Source organism: Convolutriloba macropyga, chromosome 15 (assembly GCF_964194025.1).
Source record: "Convolutriloba macropyga chromosome 15, txConMacr16.3, whole genome shotgun sequence".
NCBI lineage: Eukaryota > Metazoa > Xenacoelomorpha > Acoela > Convolutidae > Convolutriloba > Convolutriloba macropyga.
Genome location: NC_134482.1, coordinates 29,923,484 through 29,950,869, shown reverse-complemented (window position 1 = coordinate 29,950,869; position 27,386 = coordinate 29,923,484). Strand labels below are relative to the sequence as shown.

The following is a 27,386-nucleotide window of genomic DNA, read 5'->3' as shown; positions in this document are numbered from 1 at the left end:
AAAAACAATGCTATAATTTGTGATAAAACTAGAAACTAATCCATGACAAACAAACTTTTTTTCAGTAACTTATTATCAAACCCTAACGGAGATTTTCTGTTAGGCTGAAAAACCTGAATAAATGACAATAATAACAAATAAACTGACAATAGCGATAATAAACTGACAATAAATGTTAAAAAATTGAAAAATTGCTGAAATTCGTGGTGTTGAAATCTGGAAAAACAATTCATTACTTTTAAAATCTATACAATACCTACTTTTCAACGCTAGAGGAGGTTTCTCGAGTCTTGAGGCTGGAGAAACCTAAAAACCAACAAAAATTTGAAAAAAAAGTTTTATAAAAAAATCAAATCCTTAAGGACGTTTTCTGGCCCCTGCGTCCAGAAAGAAGTCAAGGAAAAAATGTCAAAAAAAAGGAAAAATTTGCACGTTTTGTCAAAAAAGGCTAAAATTCGTGATGTTAAAATGTTGAAACCATTCCACTACCACTAGAAACTATGCGGTAACCTAACATAAATCCCTAGATGAGATTTCTTGACACCTAGGGCTGAAAAAACACAAAATACAAAAATTTTCAAAGAACTTGAAAAAATTTGTGAAAATTAGTATAAAATTGCATGTTTTTAGCAATCGGTTGTTCGTCAGTAGCCACGGGAGGCGGGGGGGGGGGTGTACACCGAGGGTCTGATGTGGAGGGGGGTGGGCAACAGTGGGGTGGGGGGGGCAACAGCGCGGTGGGGGGGTTTGGGGGCAATAGGGGGGTCAACAGAGGGGGTGTCGTCAACCTCTAAGAACCGCCCTTCACAACATAAGTATAAGTCTCCAAAACACTTTGAGCTGAAACAGAGCTGAAATGCTCTAAGAGCACTTAATGCCCGCTGGGCGCTACCTGTTTATCCCGTTTTTGAGGACGAAAAGTCAAAAGCGTCAGACGAAAAATGGGTCAAGCGAAAAATCGCATAAAAAAGACCGACAGGACTAATATAATTGCTACAAACTTCGTTTGAGAGCAATTAATAATTGCTACAAGCTTCTTTTGAGAGCAATTAATAATTTAATAGTGTTGCAACTAAACATACAACAAAATAGTAGACATGGTATATCCGCGAATATGAGAGACGGAAAATAACGTAAACTTTTCATTATAATAAACGAGACCCTAAGTGAAAATTGGTGACGAAGTATTTTCACTGTTGTCAACGAGAGGTATTTTCACTGTTGTCATTGAAACTCCCTCGTTCCTTCTTTTTCAAGGCTTCATTTCTCTAGACCAGTTTATTTTGAACAAGTATAGCTCCTATTCAAGCTTATCTTATGCTTATCTTACATTAGGTAATTCTCTGTCAACATCTAACATTTGCTATAAGAACCCAAATAATGGTGAGCATTTTCATTGTGATCTATTGAATGCATCTTACGCAGATTCCTGTTCGTATTCGTTGTTGGTCACACTGGCGACCAAGTAGGACATGCTCTGTTGCAGCTGCTTCTTCAGGAACCCAACTGAGGGATAGTCGTACAGGATAGAAGCAGCACTCTGCTCTTGCTCACTAGACCCTCTGCACTTTCCATCAGGTGGCTGAATGATACCTACCAAAATAATAATTTCAAATTTCACAAACAGTCCGACAGGAAAGTTAGAATGAAGTTAAATTTGCTCTACAGAATGAGTTCGTTAAAGAATCGCACATATGAGACTAAAACTGATGTGCATTTCACTCTCCTCGTGTCTTGAACATTAAACACTAACGATCACTCATAACATGAAAATAATGAGAACAAGATCAAGGTTTTGAAATCTTTAAAAAATTACCTCCAAATCGCCCGTCTCCAGCTGCCCAGAATGGTGAGTCAGTCACCAAGAAGATGAGATGTCGGGTGTCTTTGCCCTCTTCGAAATTCAAGTTCTTCTTACATGCCACAGCCTTAAACACACAATGATGTTCAAGTAGTTAATTCAAGCGATTTCAAAATGACAATATCAAGCGATATAAACTTTGAATCTATCACGAATCAAAAACGTTTTATACACAAGCACAAACATGCCAACAGGTCACAGAAATCGCTGAGAAATAGACTTAGGTTCCGAAGAGTGTATATAGTAAAAAACAGAGCACTGATATGGAGTTATAGATGCAAATAAATACATCAGGCAGATGTAATAGGACCGCTATAATAGCCGGCTGAGATGAGGGCCGCTATTAACCATTTCAAAATTTGAAGGAACTTTTGAAAAACTAAAACCGCTTATTACAGTTGACTTCCGGAGGCATGCAATTAATATTCTTCTTTCTATAGGTCTTTACTAGCCTCAAAAGTTATTACTCACCTCAGAGGACAAAATCTTTTAGATAAGGCTGTCAGTCAATTTTGATCAACAAACAAACAAAGCAAATAATAAAATTGTTTAGTCGCATTTGGATCCAGTGGAATTTCACTGAATCCATACATCGGGTGGATTGTTGGGAAACAAGCCAGGCTATAACATTCACTGCTTGTAACATCCTGGGAGCAACAATCAGTCATTCGATGTTAGGCATTTAGCATTTTTTAGAATCGCCTTAATTAAAATTTTTGTACCCAGAACGAGTTTGATAGAATTGTCTATTTTAACTGTTATTCCAATCGACGATAAGTAATATTGTTCGCGCCAACTAAATTTTCAATGTAAACCTCCTGCATTAACTTTTTTAGTTCAGGTTCAATGTCAGATTGCTTTAGCATTGATAACTGACGTTATCAATCCTAAAACGAGACAAGAGGGAGAGTAACTTAATTCCCAGAACAATAGCTACATAATAGTAAGACAAATGCAGATGAATTACAAAATCAATGATCGGTACTTCCGCAAAACAAAAATGAAAAGAACAAACAAGACAATTGAAAAAAAGGAGCAAGACGGCTTAAATACTAATTTTTCAAAACAACATAAAAGCAGACCAAGACGAATAGTGTGCCTACATCTCGGCAAAGACACGGTCAATAAACAGAAAAATGGAAAGTGCTACACTAGAATGTGGTGGTGACCGACAAAATGTAGAAATAGGCATTTTTAAGGTGAGAACCTAATTGAGAAAAACTACAAAAAAACAGCCAAAAATTATTTTGAAATAACAGTTGCGTATTATTAGACACAGACACCCTCTTGTCAAACTAAAACTTAAAAAGACCATTCAAATATTTGAAACAACTAAACATAACCGACTAACGTCGAAAGAAATGCTCTTGAACGACTAGTGCAAGCTCTAAACATAACCAAGTAACGTCGGGCAAATTGTTCTCAAGCAACCGGCGAGCAGTTGCCTTCGTCAGTCGCTAGGCACGGGTTAGTGATGCTAGCTTTAGCTTAATTGAAGGCGCGTAATTGAGCGCAGCGCTTATTATAATTGGCTTCCGGAGCCATGCAATTAATATTCTTCTTTCTATAGGTCTTTACTAGCCTCGAAAGTTATTACTCACCTCAGAGGACAAACATTTTTAGAGAAGGCTGTCAGTCAATTTTGATCAACAAACAAACAAAGCAAATAATAAAATTGATTAGTCGCATTTGGATCCAGTGGAACTTCACTGTATCCATACATCGGGTGGATTGTTGGGAAAGAAGCCAGGCTATAACATTCACTGCTTGTAACATCCTGGGAGATTGCAACAATCAGTCATTCGATGTTAGGCATTTAGCATTTATTTTAGTATAGCCTCAATTGAAATTTTTGTATCCAGAACGAGTTTGATAGAACTGTCTATTTTAACTGTTATTCCAATCGACGATAAGCAATATTGTTCGCGCCAACTAACTTTTCAATGTAAACCTCCTGCATTAACTTTTTTTAGATCAAGTTCAATGTCTGATTCCATTAGCATTGATAACTGACGTTATTAATGCTAAAACAATACAAGAGGGAGAGTAACTTAGCTTCCAGAACAATAGCTACATAATCGTAAGACAAATGCAGATGAATTACAAAATCAATGATGGGTACTTCCGCAAAACAAAAATAAAAAAAAGAACAAACAAGAAAATTGAAAAAAAGGAGCAAGAAGGCTTAAATCCTAATTTTCTTTAAAAAACAACATAAAAGCAGACAAAGAACAATAGAGTGCTAACATCTCGGCAAAGACACGATCACTAAACAGAAAAATGGAAAATGCGACACTAGAATGTGGTGGTTACCGACAAAATGTAGAAATAGGCCTTTTTAAGGTGAGAACCTAATTGAGAAAAACTTAAAAAACAGCCAAAAAATTATTTTGAAAAAAAGGTTGCGTATTATTAGACACAGACACCCTCTTGTCAAACTAAAACTTAAAAAGACCATTCAAATATTTGGAACAACTAAACATAACCAACTAACGTCGAAAGAATTGCTCTTGAACGACTAGCGCAAGCTCTAAACATAACCAACTAACGTCGGGCAAATTGTTCTCAAGCAACCGGCGAGCAGTTGGCTTCGTCAGTAGCTAGGCACGGGTTAGTGACGCTAGCTTTAGCTTAATTGAAGGCGCGTAATTGAGCGCATCGCTTATTACAGTTGGCTTTCGGAGGCATGCAATTAATGTTCTTCTTTCTATAGGTCTTCACTAGCCTCGAAAGTTATTACTCACCTCAGAACAAACATTTTTAGAGAAGGCTGTCAGTCGATTTTGATCAAACAAACACAGCAAACAATAAAATTGTTTAATCGTATTTGGATGCAGTGCAATTTCACTGTATCCATACATCGGGTGGATTGTTGACAAACAAGCCAGGCTATAACATTCACTGCTTGTACCATCCAGGGAGATTGCAACAACCAGTCATTCGATGTTAGGCATTTAGCATTTTTTTAGTAAGGCCTTAATTAAAATTTTTGTATCCAGAACGAGTATGATAGAATTGTCTATTTTAACTGTTATTCCAATCGACGATAAGTAATATTGTTCGCGCCAACTAAATTTTCAATGTAAACCTCCTGTATTAAATTTTTAGTTCAGGTTCAATGTCTGATTGCTTTAGCATTGATAACTGACGTTATCAATCCTAAAACGATACAAGAGGGAGAGTAACTTAGCTCCCAGATCAATAGCTACATAATCGTAAAAGAAATGCAGATGAATTACAACATCAATGATCGGTACTTCCGCAAAACAAAAATGAAATGAACAAAAACAAGAAAAATGAAAAAAAAGGAGCAAGAAGGCTTAAATCCTAATTTTTTAAAAAACAACATAAAAGCAGACAAAGAATAATAGTGTGCTAACATCTCGGCAAAGACACGATCAATAAAAAGAAAAATGGAAAATGCTACACTAGAATGTGGTGGTTACCGACAAATTGTAGAAATAGGCATTTTTAAGGTGAGAACCTAATTGACAAAAACTTCAGAAAAACGGCCAAAAAATTATTCTGGAATAACGGTTGCGTATTATTAGACACACCCTCTTGTCAAAATAAAACTTAAAAAGACCATTCAAATATTTTAAACAACTAAACATAACGAATTAACGTCGAAAGAATTAATCTTGAACGACTAGTGCAAGCTCTAAATATAACCAACTAACGTCGGGCAAATTGTTCTTAAACAACCGGCGAGCAGTTGGCTTCGTCAGTAGCTAGGCACGGGTTAGTGACGCTAGCTTTAGCTTACTTGAAGGCGCGTAATTGAGCGCAGCGCTTATTACAGTTGCCTTCCGGAGTCATGCAATAAATATTCTTCTTTCTATAGGTCAATACTAGCCTCGAAAGTTATTACTCACCTCAGAACAAACATTTTTAGAGAAGGCTGTCAGTCGATTTTGATCAACAAACAAACACAGCAAACAATAAAACTGTTTAGTCGTATTTGGATGCAGTGCAATTTCACTGTATCCATATATCGGGTGGATTGTTGAGAAACAAACCAGGCTATAACATTCACTGCTTTACCATCCTGGGAGATTGCAACAATCAGTCATTCGATGTTAGGCATTTAGCATTTTTTTAGAATGGCCTTAAATAAAATTTTTGTATCCAGAACGAGTTTGATAGAATTGTCTATTTTAACTGTTATTCCAATCGACGATAAGTAATATTGTTCGCGCCAAATAAATTTTCAATGTAAACCTCTTGTATTAACTTTTTAAGTTCAGGTTCAAGGTCTGATTGCTTTAGCATTGATAACTGACGTTATGAATGCTAAAACGATACAAGAGGGAGAGTAACTTAGCTCCCAGAACAATAGCTACATAATCGTAAGACAAATGCAGATGAATTACAACATCAATGATCGGTACTTCCACAAAACAAAAGAAATGAACAAAAAACAAGAAAAATGAAAAAAAGGAGCAAGAAGGCTTAAATCGTAATTTTTTTTAAAAAAACAAGATAAAAGCAGACAAAGAACAATAGTGTGCTAACATCTCGGCAAAGACACGATCAGTAAACAGAAGAATGGAAAATGCTACACTAGAATGCGGTGGTTACCGACAAAATGTAGAAATAGGCATTTTTAAGGTGAGAACCTAATTGAGAAAAACTTCAAAAAAACAGCCAAAAAATTATTGTGAAATAACAGTTGCGTATTATTAGACATCCTATTGTCAAACTAAAACTTAAAAAGACCATTCAAATATTTGAAACAACTAAACCTAACCGACTAACGTCGAAAGAATTGCTCTCGAACGACTAGTGCAAGCTCTAAACATAACCAACTAACGTCGGGCAAATTGTTCTCAAGCAACCGGCGAGCAGTTGGCTTCGTCAGTAGCTAGGCACGGGTTAGTGACGCTAGCTTTAGCTTAATTGAAGGCGCGTAATTGAGCGCAGCGCTTATTACAGTTGGCTTCCGGAGGCAAGCAATTAATATTCTTCTTTCTATAGGTCTTTATTAGCCTCGAAAGTTATTACTCACCTCAGAACAAACATTTTTAGAGAACGCTGTCAGTCAATTTTGATCAACAAAAACAGCAAACAATAAAACTGTTTAGTCGTATTTGGATCCAGTGCAATTTCACTGTATCCATATATCGGGTGGATTGTTGAGAAACAAGCCAGGCTATAACATTCACTGCTTGTACCATCCTAGGAGATTGCAAAAATCAGTCAATCGATGTTAGGCATTTAGCATTTTTTTTAGTATGGCCTTAATTAAAATTTTTGTATCCAGAAGGGTTTGATAGAATTGTCTATTTTAACTGTTATTCCAATCGACGATAAGTAATATTGTTCGCGCCAAATAAATTTTCAATGTAAACCTCTTGTATTAACTTTTTAAGTTCAGGTTCAAGGTCTGATTGCTTTAGCATTGATAACTGACGTTATGAATGCTAAAACGATACAAGAGGGAGAGTAACTTAGCTCCCAGAACAATAGCTACATAATCGTAAGACAAATGCAGATGAATTACAACATCAATGATCGGTACTTCCACAAAACAAAAGAAATGAACAAAAAACAAGAAAAATGAAAAAAAGGAGCAAGAAGGCTTAAATCGTAATTTTTTTTAAAAAAAACAAGATAAAAGCAGACAAAGAACAATAGTGTGCTAACATCTCGGCAAAGACACGATCAGTAAACAGAAGAATGGAAAATGCTACACTAGAATGCGGTGGTTACCGACAAAATGTAGAAATAGGCATTTTTAAGGTGAGAACCTAATTGAGAAAAACTTCAAAAAAACAGCCAAAAAAATATTGTGAAATAACAGTTGCGTATTATTAGACATCCTATTGTCAAACTAAAACTTAAAAAGACCATTCAAATATTTGAAACAACTAAACATAACCGACTAACGTCGAAAGAATTGCTCTCGAACGACTAGTGCAAGCTCTAAACATAACCAACTAACGTCGGGCAAATTGTTCTCAAGCAACCCGCGAGCAGTTGGCTTCGTCAGTAGCTAGGCACGGGTTAGTGACGCTAGCTTTAGCTTAATTGAAGGCGCGTAATTGAGCGCAGCGCTTATTACAGTTGGCTTCCGGAGGCAAGCAATTAATATTCTTCTTTCTATAGGTCTTTATTAGCCTCGAAAGTTATTACTCACCTCAGAACAAACATTTTTAGAGAACGCTGTCAGTCAATTTTGATCAACAAAAACAGCAAACAATAAAACTGTTTAGTCGTATTTGGATCCAGTGCAATTTCACTGTATCCATATATCGGGTGGATTGTTGAGAAACAAGCCAGGCTATAACATTCACTGCTTGTACCATCCTAGGAGATTGCAAAAATCAGTCAATCGATGTTAGGCATTTAGCATTTTTTTTAGTATGGCCTTAATTAAAATTTTTGTATCCAGAAGGGTTTGATAGAATTGTCTATTTTAACTGTTATTCCAATCGACGATAAGTAATATTGTTCGCGCCAACTAAATTTTCAATGTAAACTTACTGTATTAACTTTTTTAGTTCAAGTTCAATGTCTGATTGCTTTAGCATTGATAACTGACGTTATCAATCCTAAAACGATACAAGAGGGAGAGTAACTTAGCTCCCAGAACAATAGCTACAGAATCATAAGACAAATGCAGATGAATTACAACATCACTGATGGGTACTTCCGCAAAACAAAAATGAAAAGAACAAAAAACAAGAAAAGTGAAAAAAAAGGAGCAAGAAGGCTTAAATCCTAATTTTTTAAAAACAACATGAAAGCAGACAAAGAACAATAGTGTGCTAACATCTCGGCAAAGACACGATCAGTAAACAGAAGAATGGAAAATGCTACACTAGAATGCGGTGGTTACCGACAAAATGTAGAAATAGGCATTTTTAAGGTGAGAACCTAATTGAGAAAAACTTCAAAAAAACAGCCAAAAAATTATTGTGAAATAACAGTTGCGTATTATTAGACATCCTATTGTCAAACTAAAACTTAAAAAGACCATTCAAATATTTGAAACAACTAAACATAACCGACTAACGTCGAAAGAATATCTCTCGAACGACTAGTGCAAGCTCTAAACATAACCAACTAACGTCGGGCAAATTGTTCTCAAGCAACCGGCGAGCAGTTGGCTTCGTCAGTAGCTAGGCACGGATTAGTGAAGCTAGCTTTAGCTTAATTGAAGGCGCGTAATTGAGCGCAGCGCTTATTACAGTTGGCTTCCGGAGGCAAGCAATTAATATTCTTCTTTCTATAGGTCTTTATTAGCCTCGAAAGTTATTACTCACCTCAGAACAAACATTTTTAGAGAACGCTGTCAGTCAATTTTGATCAACAAAAACAGCAAACAATAAAACTGTTTAGTCGTATTTGGATCCAGTGCAATTTCACTGTATCCATATATCGGGTGGATTGTTGAGAAACAAGCCAGGCTATAACATTCACTGCTTGTACCATCCTAGGAGATTGCAAAAATCAGTCAATCGATGTTAGGCATTTAGCATTTTTTTTAGTATGGCCTTAATTAAAATTTTTGTATCCAGAAGGGTTTGATAGAATTGTCTATTTTAACTGTTATTCCAATCGACGATAAGTAATATTGTTCGCGCCAACTAAATTTTCAATGTAAACTTACTGTATTGACTTTTTTAGTTCAGGTTCAATGTCTGATTGCTTTAGCATTGATAACTGACGTTATCAATCCTAAAACGATACAAGAGGGAGAGTAACTTAGCTCCCAGAACAATAGCTACATAATCATAAGACAAATGCAGATGAATTACAACATCACTGATGGGTACTTCCGCAAAACAAAAATGAAAAGAACAAAAAACAAGAAAAGTGAAAAAAAAGGAGCCAGAAGGCTTAAATCCTAATTTTTTAAAAACAACATGAAAGCAGACCAAGAAGAATAGTGTGCTAACATCTCGGCAAAGACACGATCAGTAAACAGAAAAATGGAAAATGCTACACTAGAATGTGGTGGTTACCGACAAATTGTAGAAATAGGCATTTTTAAGGTGAGAACCTAATTGACAAAAACTTCAGAAAAACGGCCAAAAAAATACTTTGAAATAACGGTTGCGTATTATTAGACACACACCCTATTATCAAACTAAAACTTAAAAAAACCATTCAAATATTTGAAACAACTAAATATAACCAACTAACGTCGAAAGAATTGCACTCGAACGACTACTGCAAGCTCTAAACATAACCCACTAACGTCGGGCAAATTGTTCTCAAGCAACCGGCGAGCAGTTGGCTTCGTCAGTAGCTAGGCACAGGTTAGTGAGGCTAGCTTTAGCTTAATTGAAGGCGCGTAATTGAGCGCAGCGCTTATTACAGTTGGCTTCCGGAGGCATGCAATTAATATTCTTCTTTCTATAGGTCTTTACTAGCCACGAAAGTTATTAATCACCTCAGAACAAACATTTTTAGAGAAGGCTGTCAGTCAATTTTGATCAAACAGCAAACAATAAAATTGTTTAGTCGTATTTGGATCCAGTGCAATTTCACTGAATCCATACATCGGGTGGATTGTTGGGAAACAAGCCAGGCTATAACATTCACTGCTTGTAACATCCTGGGAGCAACAATCAGTCATTCGATGTTAGTCATTTAGCATTTTTTTTAGTATGGCCTTAATTAAAATTTTTGTATTCAGAACGAGTTTGATAGAATTGTCTATTTCAACTGTTATTCCAATCGACAATAAGTAATATTGTTGGCGCCAACTAAATTTTCAATGTTAACCTCCTGTATAATCTTTTTTTAGTTCAGGTTCAATGTCTGATTCCTTTAGCATTGATAACTGACGTTATCAATGCTAAAACAATACAAGAAGGAGAGTAACTTAGCTCCCAGAACAATAGCTACATAATCGTAAGACAAATGCAGATGAATTACAACATCAATGATCGGTACTTCCGCAAAACAAAAATGAAATGAAAAAACAAGAAAAATGAAAAAAAAAGGAGCAAGAAGGCTTAAATCCTAATTTTTAAAAAACAACAAAACCAGACCAAGAAGAATAGTGTGCTAACATCTCGGCAAAGACACGATCAGTAAACAGAAAAATGGAAAATGCTACACTAGAAAATGTGGTGGTTACCGACAAATTGCAGAAATAGGCATTTTTAAGGTGAGAACCTAATTGACAAAATCTTCAGAAAAACGGCCGAAAAAAAATTTTGAAATAACGGTTGCGTATTATTAGACACACACCCTCTTGTCAAACTAAAATTTAAAAAGACCATTCATATATTTGAAACAACTAAACAACCGACTAACGTCGGAAGAATTGCTCTTGAACGACTAGTGCAAGCTCTAAACATAACCAACTAACGTCGGGCAAATTGTTCTCAAGCAACCGGCGAGCAGTTGGCTTCGTCAGTAGCTAGGCACGGGTTAGTGACGCTAGCTTTAGCTTAATTGAAGGCGCGTAATTGAGCGCAGCGCTTATTACAGTTGGCTTCCGAAGGCAAGCAATTAATATTCTTCTTTCTATAGGTCTTTACAAGCCTCAAAAAATATTACTCACCTCAAACAAACATTTTTAGAGAGGGCTGTCAATCAATTTTGATCAACAAACAAACACAAACAATAAAATTGTTTAGTCGTATTTGGATCCAGTGCAATTTCACTGTATCCATATATCGGGTGGATTGTTGAGAAACAAGCCAGGCTATAACATTCACTGCTTGTACCATCGTGGGAGATTGCAACAATCAGTCATTCGATGTTAGACATTTAGCATGTTTTTTAGTATGGCCTTAATTAAAATTTTTGTAACCAGAACGAGTTTGATAGAATTGTCTATTTCAATTGTTATTCCAATCGACGATAAGTAACATTGTTCGCGCCAACTAAATTTTCAATGTTAACCTCCTGTATAATCTTTTTTAGTTCAGGTTCAATGTCTGATTCCTTTAGCATTGATAACTGACGTTATCAATGCTAAAACAATACAAGAGAGAGAGTAACTTAGCTCCCAGATCAATAGCTACATAATCGTAAAAGAAATGCAGATGAATTACAACATCAATGATCGGTACTTCCGCAAAACAAAAATGAAATGAACAAAAACAAGAAAAATGAAAAAAAAGGAGCAAGAAGGCTTAAATCCTAATTTTTTAAAAAACAACATAAAAGCAGACCAAGAAGAATAGTGTGCTAACATCTCGGCAAAGACACGATCAGTAAACAGAAAAATGGAAAATGCTACACTAGAAAATGTGGTGGTTACCGACAAATTGCAGAAATAGGCATTTTTAAGGTGAGAACCTAATTGACAAAATCTTCAGAAAAACGGCCGAAAAAAAATTTTGAAATAACGGTTGCGTATTATTAGACACACACCCTCTTGTCAAACTAAAATTTAAAAAGACCATTCATATATTTGAAACAACTAAACAACCGACTAACGTCGGAAGAATTGCTCTTGAACGACTAGTGCAAGCTCTAAACATAACCAACTAACGTCGGGCAAATTGTTCTCAAGCAACCGGCGAGCAGTTGGCTTCGTCAGTAGCTAGGCACGGGTTAGTGACGCTAGCTTTAGCTTAATTGAAGGCGCGTAATTGAGCGCAGCGCTTATTACAGTTGGCTTCCGAAGGCAAGCAATTAATATTCTTCTTTCTATAGGTCTTTACAAGCCTCGAAAAATATTACTCACCTCAAACAAACATTTTTAGAGAGGGCTGTCAATCAATTTTGATCAACAAACAAACACAAACAATAAAATTGTTTAGTCGTATTTGGATCCAGTGCAATTTCACTGTATCCATATATCGGGTGGATTGTTGAGAAACAAGCCAGGCTATAACATTCACTGCTTGTACCATCGTGGGAGATTGCAACAATCAGTCATTCGATGTTAGACATTTAGCATGTTTTTTAGTATGGCCTTAATTAAAATTTTTGTAACCAGAACGAGTTTGATAGAATTGTCTATTTCAATTGTTATTCCAATCGACGATAAGTAACATTGTTCGCGCCAACTAAATTTTCAATGTTAACCTCCTGTATAATCTTTTTTAGTTCAGGTTCAATGTCTGATTCCTTTAGCATTGATAACTGACGTTATCAATGCTAAAACAATACAAGAGAGAGAGTAACTTAGCTCCCAGAACAATAGCTACATAATCGTAAGACAAATGCAGATGAATTACAACATCAATGATCGGTACTTCCGCGAAACAAAAATGAAATGAAAAAACAAGAAAACTGAAAAAAAAGGAGCAAGAAGGCTTAAATCCTAATTTTTTAAAAACAACATAAAAGCAGACCAAGAAGAATAGTGTGCTAACATCTCGGCAAAGACACGATCAGTAAACAGAAAAATGGAAAATGCTACACTAGAATGTGGTGGTTAACGACAAATTGTAGAAATAGGCATTTTTAAGGTGAGAACCTAATTGACAAAATCTTCAGAAAAACGGCCGAAAAAAATTTTGAAATAACGGTTGCGTATTATTAGACACACACCCTCTTGTCAAACTAAAACTTAAAAAAATCATTCAAATATTTGAAACAACTTAACATAACCGACTAACGTCGAAAGAATTGCTCTCGAACGACTAGTGCAAGCTCTAAACATAACCAACTAACGTCGGGCAAATTGTTCTCAAGCAACCGGCGAGCAGTTGGATTCGTCAGTAGCTAGGCACGGGTTAGTGACGCTAGCTTTAGCTTAATTGAAGGCGCGTAATTGAGCGCAGCGCTTATTACAGTTGCCTTCCGGAGGCAACTGTAATATTACAGTTGCCTTCCGGAGGCAGCCTCGAAAAATATTACTCACCTCAGAACAAACATTTTTAGAGAAGGCTATCAGTCAATTTTGATCAACCAACAAAAACAGCAAACAATAAACTGTTTAGTCGTATTTGGATGCAGTGCAATTTCACTGTATCCATATATCGGGTGGATTGTTGAGAAACAAGCCAGGCTATAACATTCACTGCTTCTACCATCGTGGGAGATTGCAACAATCAGTCATTCGATGTTAGACATTTAGCATTTTTTTAGTATCGCCTTAATTAGAATTTTTGTTACCAGAACGAGTTTGATAGAATTGTCTATTTTAACTGTTATTCCAATCGACGATAAGTAATATTGTTCGCGCCAACTAAATTTTCAATGTTAACCTCCTGTATAATCTTTTTTAGTTCAGGTTCAATGTCTGATTGCTTTAGCATTGACAACGTCAGTTATCAATGCTAAAGCAATCAGACATGGAACCTGAACTAAAAAAGGTTGAACCTGAACATAAATTTTCAATGTAAACCTCCTGTATTAAATTTTTAGTTCAGGTTCAATGTCTGAATGCTTTAGCATTGATAACTGACGTTATCAATCCTAAAACGATACAAGAGGGAGAGTAACTTAGCTCCCAGAACAATAGCTACATAATCATAAGACAAATGCAGATGAATTACAACATCACTGATAGGTACTTCCGCAAAACAAAAATGAAATGAACAAAAAACAAGAAAAGTGAAAAAAAAGGAGCAAGAAGGCTTAAATCCTAATTTTTTAAAAACAACATGAAAGCAGACCAAGAAGAATAGTGTGCTAACATCTCGGCAAAGACACGATCAGTAAACAGAAAAATGGAAAATGCTGCACTAGAATGTGGTGGTTACCGACAAATTGTAGAAATAGGCATTTTTAAGGTGAGAACCTAATTGACAAAAACTTCAGAAAAACGGCCAAAAAATTATTTTTAAATAACGGTTGCGTATTATTAGACACACACCCTCTTGTCAAACTAAAACTTAAAAGTCCATTCAAATATTTGAAACAACTAAACATAACCGACTAACGTCGAAAGAATTGCTCTCGAACGACTAGTGCAAGCTCTAAACATAACCAACTAACGTCGGGCAAATTGTTCTCAAGCAACCGGCGAGCCGTTGGCTTCGTCAGTACCTAGGCACGGGTTAGTGACGCTAGCTTTAGCCTAATTGAAGGCTCGTAATTGAGCGCAGCGCTTATTACAGTTGGCTTCCGGAGGCATGCAATTAATATTCTTCTTTCTATAGGTCTTTACTAGCCACGAAAGTTATTACTCACCTCAGAAAAAACATCTTTAGAGAAGGCTGTCAGTCAATTTTGATCAACAAACACAGCAAACAATAAAACTGTTTAGTCGTATTTGGATCCAGTGCAATTTCACTGTATCCATACATCGAATGGATTGTTGAGAAACAAGCCAGGCTATAACATTAACTGCTTGTACCATCCTGGGAGATAGCAGCAATCAGTCATTCGATGTTAGGCATTTAGCATTTTTTTAAGTATGGCCTTAATTAAAATTTTTGTATCCAGAACGAGTTTGATAGAATTGTCTATTTCAACTGTTATTCCAATCGACGATAAGTAATATTGTTCGCGCCAACTAAATTTTCAATGTTAACCTCCTGTATAAACTTTTTTGGTTCAGGTTCAATGTCTGATTCCTTTAGCATTAATAACTGACGTTATCAATGCTAAAACAATACAAGAGGGAGAGTAACTTAGCTCCCAGAACAATAGCTACATAATCGTAAGACAAATGCAGATGAATTACAATACAACATCAATGATCGGTACTTCCGCAAAACAAAAATGAAATGAACAAAAAACAAGAAAAATGAAAAAAAGGAGCAAGAAGGCTTAAATCCTATTTTTTTAAAAACAACATAAAAGCAGACCAAGAAGAATAGTGTGCTAACATCTCGGCAAAGACAAGATCAATAAACAGAAAAATGGAAAATGCTACACTAGAATGTGGTGGTTACCGACAAATTGTAGAAATAGGCATTTTTAAGGTGAGAACCTAATTGACAAAATTGAGCGCAGCGGGGTGGGGGTGATGAGGTTGGCAACGGTGGAGGGGGGGAGCACAGTGGGGGGTCAATCTCCAGAATTGCCCTTCGCACCATAAGTATAAGTCTCCAAAACAGATTCTGTGAATCGCATACCTAAAGACTAGTGAGTTTAACTGCTTTATCAGCACTTAATGCCCGCTGGGCGCTACTTGTTTATCCCGTTTTTGAGGACGAAAAGTCAAATGCGTCAGACGAAAAATTGGTCGAGCGATAAATCGCATAAAAAAAGACCGACAGGACTAATATAATTGCAAGAAACTTCGTTTGAGAGCAATTAATCAACTGCAGCCTTCTTCAGCCGTGCGTTTAGCCTGACTGGGACCAAGGAACTAACGGTTAATATAAACTAATATTTAAAGATTTAAAGAGAAAAAAACGGCACAAGTTTTGGCGCATTTATCATTTGACTTTTAGTATTAAATTGCCGCCGCTTGAGTGCAGCTGCTTGAAATTGTGAATGAACGAATCCTTTAGATGATGCAAAATGCAGAAATAGAAGGGCGTAAAAGTCACTGAAATAGTCAAAAAACGGTCCGGTGAAAATTTTGCATAAAAACAAAAGACGCGTTTTGCAATAATTGCTTCTCGTCGAGAGCAATTAAACATTGTGAGAAGAATGTCAGAAGTTCCCAACTTGGAAACAAAATTCAAGAAACAAACAAAGAATTTGAAATACTTAAATAAATAGCACTAAACTTATTATTAGATTGAAACTTAAGTCCCGAAGGTGCACCGAAAGCCTTATTCTAGTAAACCAAGTAGGTTCTAGTAAATTCTAGTTACGAAGTAAAGAAAAATGGACAAAACTCACAAAACCGGATTTTTATGTACACAAATTTATTAAAGAAAGACACGTCATAAACAGTCACTCAATTCATCAAATTTTAAAGGTTAATTCATTGACTTCAAACTGATTTTAAAAAAGTTTGCTCAACAATCTAAAAATAGAGTCATTGAAAAAGTGCCAAAAATTATTTACTTTATAAATTGAGAAATGAGCCATTTTTGCACTTGGATTTCTCGCACTCTCGGTATGAACGAAAACCACTTTACTTTTGCTCAACCCTCCAATTTTGTTCATCACAAACAACTTTTCTGCGTTTCATTTCCTGTTACAAAACTCACTCCAATTAAAATTGATTAAAAGACAATTCTCCAATACTCCACATCGAGTCGTAAAAAAAGGAACGCTATAATTGGCTGCTGAGAACATGAGGCTCGCTATTAATAACAGCGTCAAACGTCATTCAAGAGCAAAAAAGGAGCCATATGAACAAACAAAACGGCAAATGACGGTTATCTATATGCGCCATTCTCTCAGAAATATTTTCGAAGTCAAAAATTTGTCCTCCGAACGCAACGCCTGTTCAAACAATTTCTCTGGCTCAGAAAAATTATTCTTAGAATAGGAAAAAAGAACGCCTAGATAATAGCCGTTGAGAGGCTGACGACGGCTATTAATAAGAAATACAAATATTAGGGCAACATGGTTATATCCTTCATACCTGTCCAATCACATCGATCTGTGCTTCTGGGTCGTTGTCTTCGTCATTGAGCTTCTTGATTGTGATGCCGTCTATATCCTCATTAAATTTGGAAAGAGCACTAGCCTGGATCAAGCCGCTCGTCATCTTCCAGAAGGGGAATTCCTAAGCACCCGATATATTGACAAATCGAAAAATTATTATTCTTTTTGTGATAGTTGTTGCAATATTTCTATAGAAATAGGAGAATAATTATGATAGCCCCAAGTTTTTCTCCAGACCAAATTTGATCAGACCATCTTTTTCATCCTGGAAAAGTTCCATATTGGACAAATATTGACAATCAAAGGTTCCTTACTTATCTTTTCTATATCTTTTATTATATTCATTTTACAGGAACCTCTTTCTCGTTCTGTTTTCAGTACAGCAACGCTCTTTTTTCTACATCAAAAACCCAACCTTACATTGGTTTTGTCTTGCAGATCAAATAATAACTCATAAGCAAAAAATCTCTTCAAAGAACTCTCCAAAGTACAACAGATATATAAACTTTGCACGCAAACATTAAAATTTGTTCTTTTAGAGGAAATGTGATGGCTATTGAAAGATAATGACTACTGGTTGTTGAAAAAAATATGTAAACAATCAAAAGTTCAAAATAGTGATCATGAAGATAGTGAAGCCAACCATCGCATTTTTGTTGTATAACTGTCGCCACTATAAGCATTTTTGAAGTAGAAAAAAATGATCTTAAAACTAGATATCCAGAATGACAAGAATGGTACTAATTCACAACAAGCAAGCGTTCAACTGGCACAGTGAGTATGAGCATCCAAAATTATTTCCCTGTTCTCTGCAAAAGCATAAATTCGGTGTGAACAAACCAATGCGCCGATAATCCCTTACATAATGGGTAACAGGAAGTAGCTCATAATTTGAAGCAGTTATAGTTAGTCAACTCTCAAAGAAAAAAAAATGGATAGGAAATTTGAGTTACTTACAAATTCGGGTATATTTTTGACCAATTTGGTCGTCGTCAAGTTCACGAATGTAAATGGAATCGCCTCCTTGTCATTGAAGAGTCCCAATCCCACTTTAGATCTGTCCCAAGCCTCTGTCACTCTCCTGGCAAGTTCCTTCGAATTTGTTTTGACCGAATCCAGGGCAGCCAGCATTGATCGTGATCCATCCATTAAGAAGTACATTTCGTATGGCAACTTTGGCTGAGATTCCACCTTAAAAGTTAATAATTTACAACTGCTACGCTCATTCATTAACTTAAAAACTAGAATTACACGTCGATGCCCATAACTGATCCAAAACCATTAATTTTGGCAACTTTGGCTATAACTAGCGCCTTTCCATTATCTTCCAATTTCCATTCCAACCAACCGCTACTCATTTTGCAACACATTGAAACTGCACATGCATGTTCCAAGGGGCCAAAATAGCACGGCCCTCTATGCCCTTTACAAACAGATTTCTTGTCAATGGCTTTATTTCTGCAGCTTTCGGACAGCCGTGATTTTCAAATATAGACACCTTACACATCTGCACATTACCGCAAAACTGGCACTCTCATAAAGAAGCGAAAACTGATATCAATTTAAATAAAACAATTTAAATTCACATACATATGAGGGTCAAGTCAAACTCATCTTTCTGAGACAATCATGTTTCACATTTTGAATTAATATCTGTTAAAGAGTTTCGTTGAATCACATACTTGAGACTAGTTAGTCATAAGGCTAAGAGATCACGACACTCTCCAGGCTTTACCTATTTATCTCATTTCCGCGAGCACAAAAAGTCAGAAGGTCAGATGAAAAACCGATCAGAGGAAATATAGGTTGTCCAAAAAATTGCATCAAAAAGACCAGCAGGACTAATATAAAATATATGATAATAAAAACCAAGGCTTTAGGAGGAACATTCAACAGAGTTCATCTCCGGGCAAAATGAGTTGTTCAGTCATTCAACAGAGTTCGTTATTTTGTTCAAGTCTCTACAATTTGTGCATACATATAATAGTCTCCAAGTGCACATTTGGTTTTCTCTACATTTCAACTCGAAGTTCCTCCTGTATAACCAGAGTAATTTTGCGTATGCTGTTGATCTAGTATTATATCACGTCTGACGAAGGTGCTGGTGTTGGCCAAATAACATGCTCGAAACCAAAAATCCTATTCGCATTTCTTTAGGCAAAAATTTGTACATCTGAAATATCGTGCCACTGCACTTCTGGTTGAGCCGGATTCTGATACCTTGACAAACTTTTGCCAGTCCATGTCAACATTTCCAGTCAAGATTTGTGCAAAAAAAGAAGATGACATGCAGTTCCTGGTAGAGTGACAGCGGATGGATTTGCAGTTTGAGCAGATAATCTCTCCCACCTCAAAATCCACCTGACGCCTTTTCTATGCACATTTTCAAGTGGTGAGATCACTTTTGTTGGGAGGCCAGAGAGAGCTACCGTAGCTGACTACCGGGACAGCGTAGCTCTTGAAAGCATTCGTTTTAGTGCTCAAAATTGTATTTGAAATGTTTCTTTCTCTGAAGAAAGCAAAAAGCTTTCAAACAAAAGTTGACAAAAGCATCAGGTGAATTTCTCCCGAGGTAAAATGTAAATTTGTTATCAATGGTTCGGAGCATTCAGAATTTTTTTTGGGCTCTGCAGCATAAAAACAGATTGTAAGCATTTGTTGAAAATTGGCTTTCTCAAATGCCAAATGAGCTTTCGAATCGTCATGATACACTTCACTTGGGACAGAACTAGCTTTGGACTAACTTCTTAGAGACTTCTGAATGTCTGAAAACTTGTCGATCTCGATAAGTTTTTTAATGTTCTTTGGTCCACGTTGAGCATGACAGCTAGTTGGGACTGAGCGGCTTCAATTCTTTCCATGAGTTGGGAGAAGCTTGGCGACTCCCAGCCATATGCTCAAGGAGCGCGCTTTCGGTAGTCCAATTACTGACACGGTGATTGTTGGCAGAAAATTTTAGCGCTTTTGGTTGCAAAGTGCTCAGTTTTTTTTGATCTGGTGAGATGTTCTTGAGCTCACCCAGGGAGCTACCTGGACCAGTGTTTCGTTTTTACCGGGAAAAATCCTGTAAGACTTCATAGAGCCAAAGATACCAGTATGGATTGAAACGATTCGCATAAATGAATTCATTTTTTTAGAATTTGCTCTTTTCGGGCAGAATTTACAGAAGTCGCGACTTCTCATGGGTGTAAAAGCTCTAAGTACCTTCAGAATATTTTAAAACACCCACGTGCAGAAGTTAAAATGCCAGAAGTTGCTACTTAGCCACAATTTTGCTTCCGTTGACTTTCGTAATTTTAAAACGTTTCGTGTTTTAAGCATTGTTAAGTGCAGAAGTCACTTCGAAATTCTGACTCAATATCTCGAAGCGCTTCGGGGTTCTCGATATACGCCAGAAGTTCTCAGTGACTTCAAGCAGAGTCACTTAACCATTACGTAACTCCCTACCTGTACAGTGAATGTAAAGGCTTCATCATCTCGGAGTTCCAAAGTTTTCTCATCGCTATCCCCTTCAGGTTCGATTGAACTTTGAGTCGAAATATATGCATCAGAGGGACAGTTGTCTTTAGAACTGGAGCAACGACCTTTGGGCATATTTTCGTCATCAAAATTGCCGTCAGCACACCAAAAGCAACGAGCACTAGCCTTTATGCAATCATCACATGTCAGCTGATAGTTACAATCTAAATAACGGTAAAATGTTTGAATGAAAAACAGCTCTTTCCTATTGTAGCTCGGATCTTTCCCATTGTATTCATGTATTGCAAAACATAACAACCATTTATGGCATATTTATATTAATTGGGGGCTACACGTTTTTGAAATAAAAGGAAATAACCCAAAATTAATTATCAGCAAAGCGATTACATACCTTCATTGGCCGTGACGAGAATAGCAGACAATAACACAACACTCAATCCCAAAACCATTGCAGGTAATTTAAAACTTGATTTTAGTTTCATAGTTTTCCTGAAACGAGGAACCGTTGCCTCACCAGTAATTGAAAAAGAGTATGGTCCAACCAATGGACGGAACACAGAACCCTCACTATGAGACATCACAGCCGCGACTTCAGGGTAAAGACTGCAGGGCGTAAACGACTACAGGGTACAAACGACTGCAGGGTACAAAGACTGCAGGTAACGAAGACTGCAGGGTAAACTTGCCAAACTTTCGGAAAGGCAAGACAAGCCGCTAAGATCATCTAATGAAAAAACTGTAGTGGTTTTAGATAATATATTTTGCCGGGATTCGTCAGGGACTTGCTTGTTTTTCGTCCAACGCATCCAATAAGAGACAAGTTTAAAGAGTTGCATTTCTTGGCGCACATAGACAATTTGATAACGAATCTGCGTGAGGACAACGTACCAGGTGAAAAACTGTTCGAAATTGAAGCGGCAGCAAAACGAGCACGTACGCAGAAAAACTAGAAAAAGTACTAGATTGCGAACAGTTTAAAAAACTTTAAAGAGTTGTGATAATATCGTAATGAAAAATGAAAAAGAACTAGAGAGAACTTTTGCATATGAGGAAAAAAGGGAAGATGCCGGTTAAGGTTTACGAAGCTTTAAGGTCCACTGGAGCACAACCGGCAAGGTTGTATGGATTAGCTAATGCACACAAAAAAACCCTGAGATCTCTTCTCTTTATCCCGGGAAGTTGTTAGTATAAACTTAACACGTTTCTAACGCCCTTTTTCCAAAAGATTGAGGGATCACACATAGAAACTAACACCAATGACGCACGAAAGATTCTGGAGCAAAAAACATGAAAATGATGAACAAATCCTATCATTAGATGAAAAAAGTTTATACACCAAAGTTCCCGTAAAGGAAGCCATTGACATTGCCATGCGATCACTTTATGCTAGGGACGATAAGCCAGACATGCCTAGAACAACAATTAACTTCTGCTTGAATTAGCCATTTCAAACGTTCATTTCAAATGCAATGAAAGTTGGTACTGTCAGAAAGACGGGTTGGCAATGGGTGCGTCCTTGAAAGTGATTTAGGCTAACCTCTGGATTAAATCGAGGGAGTCACAATTCAAACTACAGGCAGCTAAATGCAAAACCAACGCGCAAGGTAGCACTTGTCGCAATTGCCTACACCGTGTGACAGCAAGGTTCATGGGTGTTGGGTGTGAAACTTGCAATAGATGTTTCAACGCAAAATGTCAAAGAATCAGTTACACAGAACATAAAACCAAATGTGGATGTGCTCATTCTGCCGTGATAATGATAAGACTGACATTAACCATTCGTCTGAAACAAAAGATTTTCTAACACAAGTCTACGGTATTGTGAGAAACTTTAGAGGGACACCAAAGAGCTGTTAGATGCGGTCAATAACTTCCACCCAAACTTCAAGTTACATTAGAAACAACGGATGACAAAAACAGTTTTCCATTTCTGGACATGTCGATTAACGTCCAACCAGAGGGAACAATTGTTCGCACATGGTATCAAAACCATCAGATACTGCAAACATTTTGAACCATCGGATCTGTGCAATCCTTCAACATAACAAAAGACTAATACAGGGAAAAAAACACCACCTGTACCAAGAAACTAGCAATTGGGAAGCGTTCCATGAAGCACTGACAAAAAAGGAAATAAATTGGGAAAGTAATCAATATCCGAGGCATTGGATAAGAGCATTGTCTAGGATACACTTAACCAGCTGCTAATGAAAGAGCAAAGAAAACGATATAACGCTGGCTTAGCCGTAAAACAACAGATAAATACCGAAAATAAACAATTTGTATTAAAATACAGAAGCAACATTTCTATGGAATTTGTAGAGAAGCTGAACAAAATTTATCCTGTGCAGACAATTTTCACCACTCGGAAACTTAAGAGCTGTTTACATAGCCTTAAGTCCAGCTTTTATAAAAACCTCGAATTCTACGTGGTTTGTGAACTCAATTGTAATGGTTGCAAATCCGTCTATGTAGGGCAGACATGCCGATATATTACCACAAGGGTTGGAGAGCAATCCAAGGCGGACTCACCGATGGGAATACATGCAATTGAGTGCAACGGTGATAAAACAGCTTTCAAGTGGAAGATATTAGAGCAGTGCGGCAACCAGTCTATGTTAGTGACAATCGAGGCGCTCTATATTAGAACACTGAAACCAGCCATCATCACGCGCAACAAATACCGAACGCAAGAATTGACACTGAGAGCTTAGTTTGGAGATGAAATTTCAAGTTGAAAGAAAGACACGTTAAAAAACGGATTTTCCAGCTGTACAATTGAACAAAACCAAGGTAGATTTAAAGTAATTTTATAGATTTTTTGAAAAAAATTATGTGGAAATGCGTCTGCTACATCAAATTGAATAAATACTTACTCAGATGTGAAAAATTTTGTAGATACGACTGTGGATATGTAAGAATTCGTTTTTTATTTCCCTGAATGAGCTTTTTCAGTGAATTGCATATTTATTCTAGTTTTCTATTTAAGCAAATTGTAATCTTCGTAACCTGACAATGAACTCAAAGTCCGAAAACGTTTGTGAGAATTTTTTAATTTGACAATCATTTGTAAATCTAACAGCTTATTTAAATCTACCGCGTTGTATTTTATACTTACAGCAATACTCTAGTCACTGGGAGCCGCGTCAAAAAATTAAAATATCACTATATTAATAAAACATCTAGCCTCTCATCTCGCACAACACTAAATTTCTAGACGACAAATTCCTTACACCACTTTTTGATTAAATACTGATCGCTAAAATTGAGAGGCTCAGTGCGCGGAGAAATCCATAGATGCAGTTCCTGCTAAGAATATTGCTTCTTTTGAACTGAAAAGCGTATATGCAAACGCCCAGTTATTGAAGAAATTGAAAATGCCTTGAGGAGCCTGTAGTCTAAGTCTAGTGTCTATGCCCAAGAGATGTCAAGATCGACCTTGAAGATAGCCATGGCAAATGCCTTTTTCAAAAGCAAGGACAGGTGGTTTTGTCAGGCGAATGGTTCATCAATATGATCATCAGTTGCTGTAACTCTGGCAAACATTTGGACAAAATAATTTCAACATCACATCCCTTCAACACTGGACAGATACTAATTGGACAGACACAACAAGTCCGACAGGTCAGACACTTATTGAATTGTCAACAAAGTTTAGAATAGCCATGGAGGTTCACTGTTTAAGAAAGTAGCCGTCACTTGTTCCGTTGTATAAATTGCATAGTTTTTTGCAGAAATCTCTCAGAAAAAAAATTTGTGGAGGACCCGTCAGCTCCCTGGATCTCATAAAATATCGACAGGAACAAATCGACATTGAAGATAGCCGTGACAAATGCTATTTTCTAAAGCAAAGACAGATGGTTTTGTCAGGTGGATAGCTTAACAATGGGATCATCATTTGCAGTAATTCTGGCAAACATTTGGACGAAATAATTTCAACATCACATCCAGTCAACAAACAACAAAAGTCCGACGGGTCGGAATCTGGTTGGCCTGTCAACAGGGGTTAGAATCTAGTCAAGAATAGAACCGAGCGTGATATGGCTAGGGCAAACGAATAAAGAATTTGACGAGTAAGGCAGCTACTCAAGAAACTATTTAATGATACGTCATAGGGGATACAATACGGGAAGATAACCTACAAAGTAACTCAGTAACGGTTTTAAAATTGATCTCTGGGATCCAAAGTCGTGGGAAGAACCTACGTAAAACAGAGAGCAACATAATGAATACTAACCTGCTAACAGTGCCACTGTAACGGCGAACTCAGTACAGAACTTAAAAAATCTGCAAATAAATCATCTACTCAAGAGTTGTTTTGCCAAGCTCAGTTCTCAACACACACGCGGCGATTGAAACACAGATAGCAATGGAGATTTTTCATTAAAAAAGTTGCCGTCACTTGTCTCGTTGTATAGCAATGATCCAGAAAAAAATTGTGGAGGAACCGTCAGCTCCTTCCATCTCATAAGATATCGACAAGAACAAATAGCGTTGCTCGGCGAGTTTTCGAAATTTTGTTGCTTTTAGTTTTTTGGCTTCTAAAGCTGCAGTGCCCTATTTCTCGACAAATCCACTGTCAAGTCGTGCAGGGATAAGCGTGTGCACTACTGCACTACTGAAACATCACAAAAAAGTTGCGTACCTGTGTTACATGGTACGAGTGTTAGCCCATCAGGTCTATGTTGCCTGCACTGTAGAGATGGCTTGGTTCCAGCGCAGACGGTATAGAAATTTAAACCAAGGTTTGCTTTGTTAATTTGTTGAGTTTAGTGTGGCCAGAAAATGCGCCTGCGTTGCAGGGACACGAAAAAATTGTCTGACTCTACAAATTTATCACATACCCGTTTGTGAGGTGCACAGACACTGTCTCCCAGACAAAATGTAATTGATAGCCTTAGTTATTGATAAGTTAGCTTCAGATTTAGGTTTTTGCGGTGAAAATCATTTAAACATTGGTAAGCAAAGATGTCTTATAGTAAGCAAGATGGTAAGCAAGGTGTTAACATAGCCAGCACATTCTTTGATAACAGCCGCAAAAGAAACTTTTGGCCTCCCAATGAACTAAAACAGTTGAGAAGTAAGATAGACAGATCGCATACCATTCCTTTAATAGACCACTCAACTTTTTGGGTCAGATTTGGACGGTATTTTTATGAGACACATACGCTCGATAAGCGAAATTTCCTAATAAAATTTTTCAAAAGTGGTATTAAAAATCAAGAATTCAAGACGCACACTATTTAGATGCACACTAAAGATTTTGAACTAAATGTTCAAAAAAATTAAAATACTTTCAGTCAGTTCAGATGTCATGTTTTGAGTGATGTAAATCACGTAAATTACCTAAAAGCACAAAACATGTCGTCTTGCACACAAAGTTTAACTGCAGTAGAAGTCACTGAAATTGAAAAAGTCAATGTCGCAAGAATCATCGATGGATACAACAAATAAAAAAATCACGATGTCCCCTATAATAGCCGCTATCGCTTCGCTGCTCAAAAAAAAGGTCAACAGCGAGTTTCTCTTAATCGCGATATGACCAATTTGTTTGGTGGTCAGTGTCAGATACTTTTTCTGACTGTGTTTACTCATACGGGCATTTTAGGTAACTATTGAAGGTTGAAAAAGAACTTTCTGACTTAAATAGGGAACTAGAGTCCGGTTTTTAATCACTGCCCAATTTTAAAACGAGAAGAAGCAGTACCTACGCGGATAAGACACCATTCCAACCATTGAAGAGGGAAAGAATGCTTGAGTCTGCATCAACATTTAAATGCGTTCCACTACTCAATCCTGATTCGTATTTCTCCAGGAGATCTTTGAATTAAAAGTTTCGTATTTCAAAAAAAAAAACGCAATTTCGTCACACTGCATTCATCTTCTCAAAAAGTCTAAACACTCTTAGATTTAAAGACCAGATCTTCCAGAACATAGCGGGCCAGATCAACAGGTCTAGCTTCCGAACAGTTGGCGAAAATTATAATGACCAACAAAAGAGATCGACAATAAGCTCGCTGAAAACATATTGTAGTCTGCCCCGAATGCAACCGTAAAATTACTTAAAGTGGAAAAAGAGCAAAAAAACAGAAGAAATGGTTCCATGCGAAATGCCAGATCTTCGATGACCAGCTTAAGACTAAAATGATAAATTTGGCGATTTATTGCTCTAATTGACCGAAAAATAACAAAATACATATGAAGCCGGTAACTGAAAGACAACTATTCGAAAGATATTTAGACATAATTCAAATTTCAAGTGTCGAACCAGATACTTTGCTTCGTGCTCCACCAATATTCACCGGAAATTAGAAATAGCATTGTCGAAGATAAACGAAAAAGGTAATTTATCCAATTTTGACATGAAGATCAATGTATGTACCTGCTAGAAAACAGTTTGAGAGTGGTACCAGAAACCAACGGAATCAGTGACTATATTGAATTTGCGCAGCTTCAGCGCTTTTTGAAGCACCCGCAGTTGCAAAACTCTGACGTAGATCTGAAAAGCAGCAATACGTAGTCAGAAAAAGAGAGTGCTGAAATATGGGCTTCTAGAATTATCAATAATGCTTTCCAAAAAAATTTCACTGAAAAAGGATGCATAAAAAGTTTTGAAAAGTAAAAAATTAAAAGTAAACTAAAAGTATACTGCACTACCATTGTA

General features: G+C 36.8%; 1 protein-coding gene across 1 annotated transcript in view; it reads right to left on the bottom strand.

The window, feature by feature from the left end:
• LOC142354240 (integrin beta-3-like) overlaps positions 1-27,386 on the bottom strand; it is a 402,746-nt gene that overhangs the window by 161,833 nt on the left and 213,527 nt on the right. The window contains exons 2-7 of the mRNA XM_075406494.1: positions 21,114-21,213; positions 20,690-20,925; positions 18,200-18,433; positions 17,220-17,363; positions 1,817-1,928; positions 1,422-1,593 (exon numbers count right to left, since the gene is read on the bottom strand). Coding sequence (XP_075262609.1) covers positions 1,422-1,593; positions 1,817-1,928; positions 17,220-17,363; positions 18,200-18,433; positions 20,690-20,925; positions 21,114-21,204 — 989 coding nt within the window. The 5' untranslated portion in view covers positions 21,205-21,213. The remainder of the gene's footprint in view (positions 1-1,421; positions 1,594-1,816; positions 1,929-17,219; positions 17,364-18,199; positions 18,434-20,689; positions 20,926-21,113; positions 21,214-27,386) is intronic.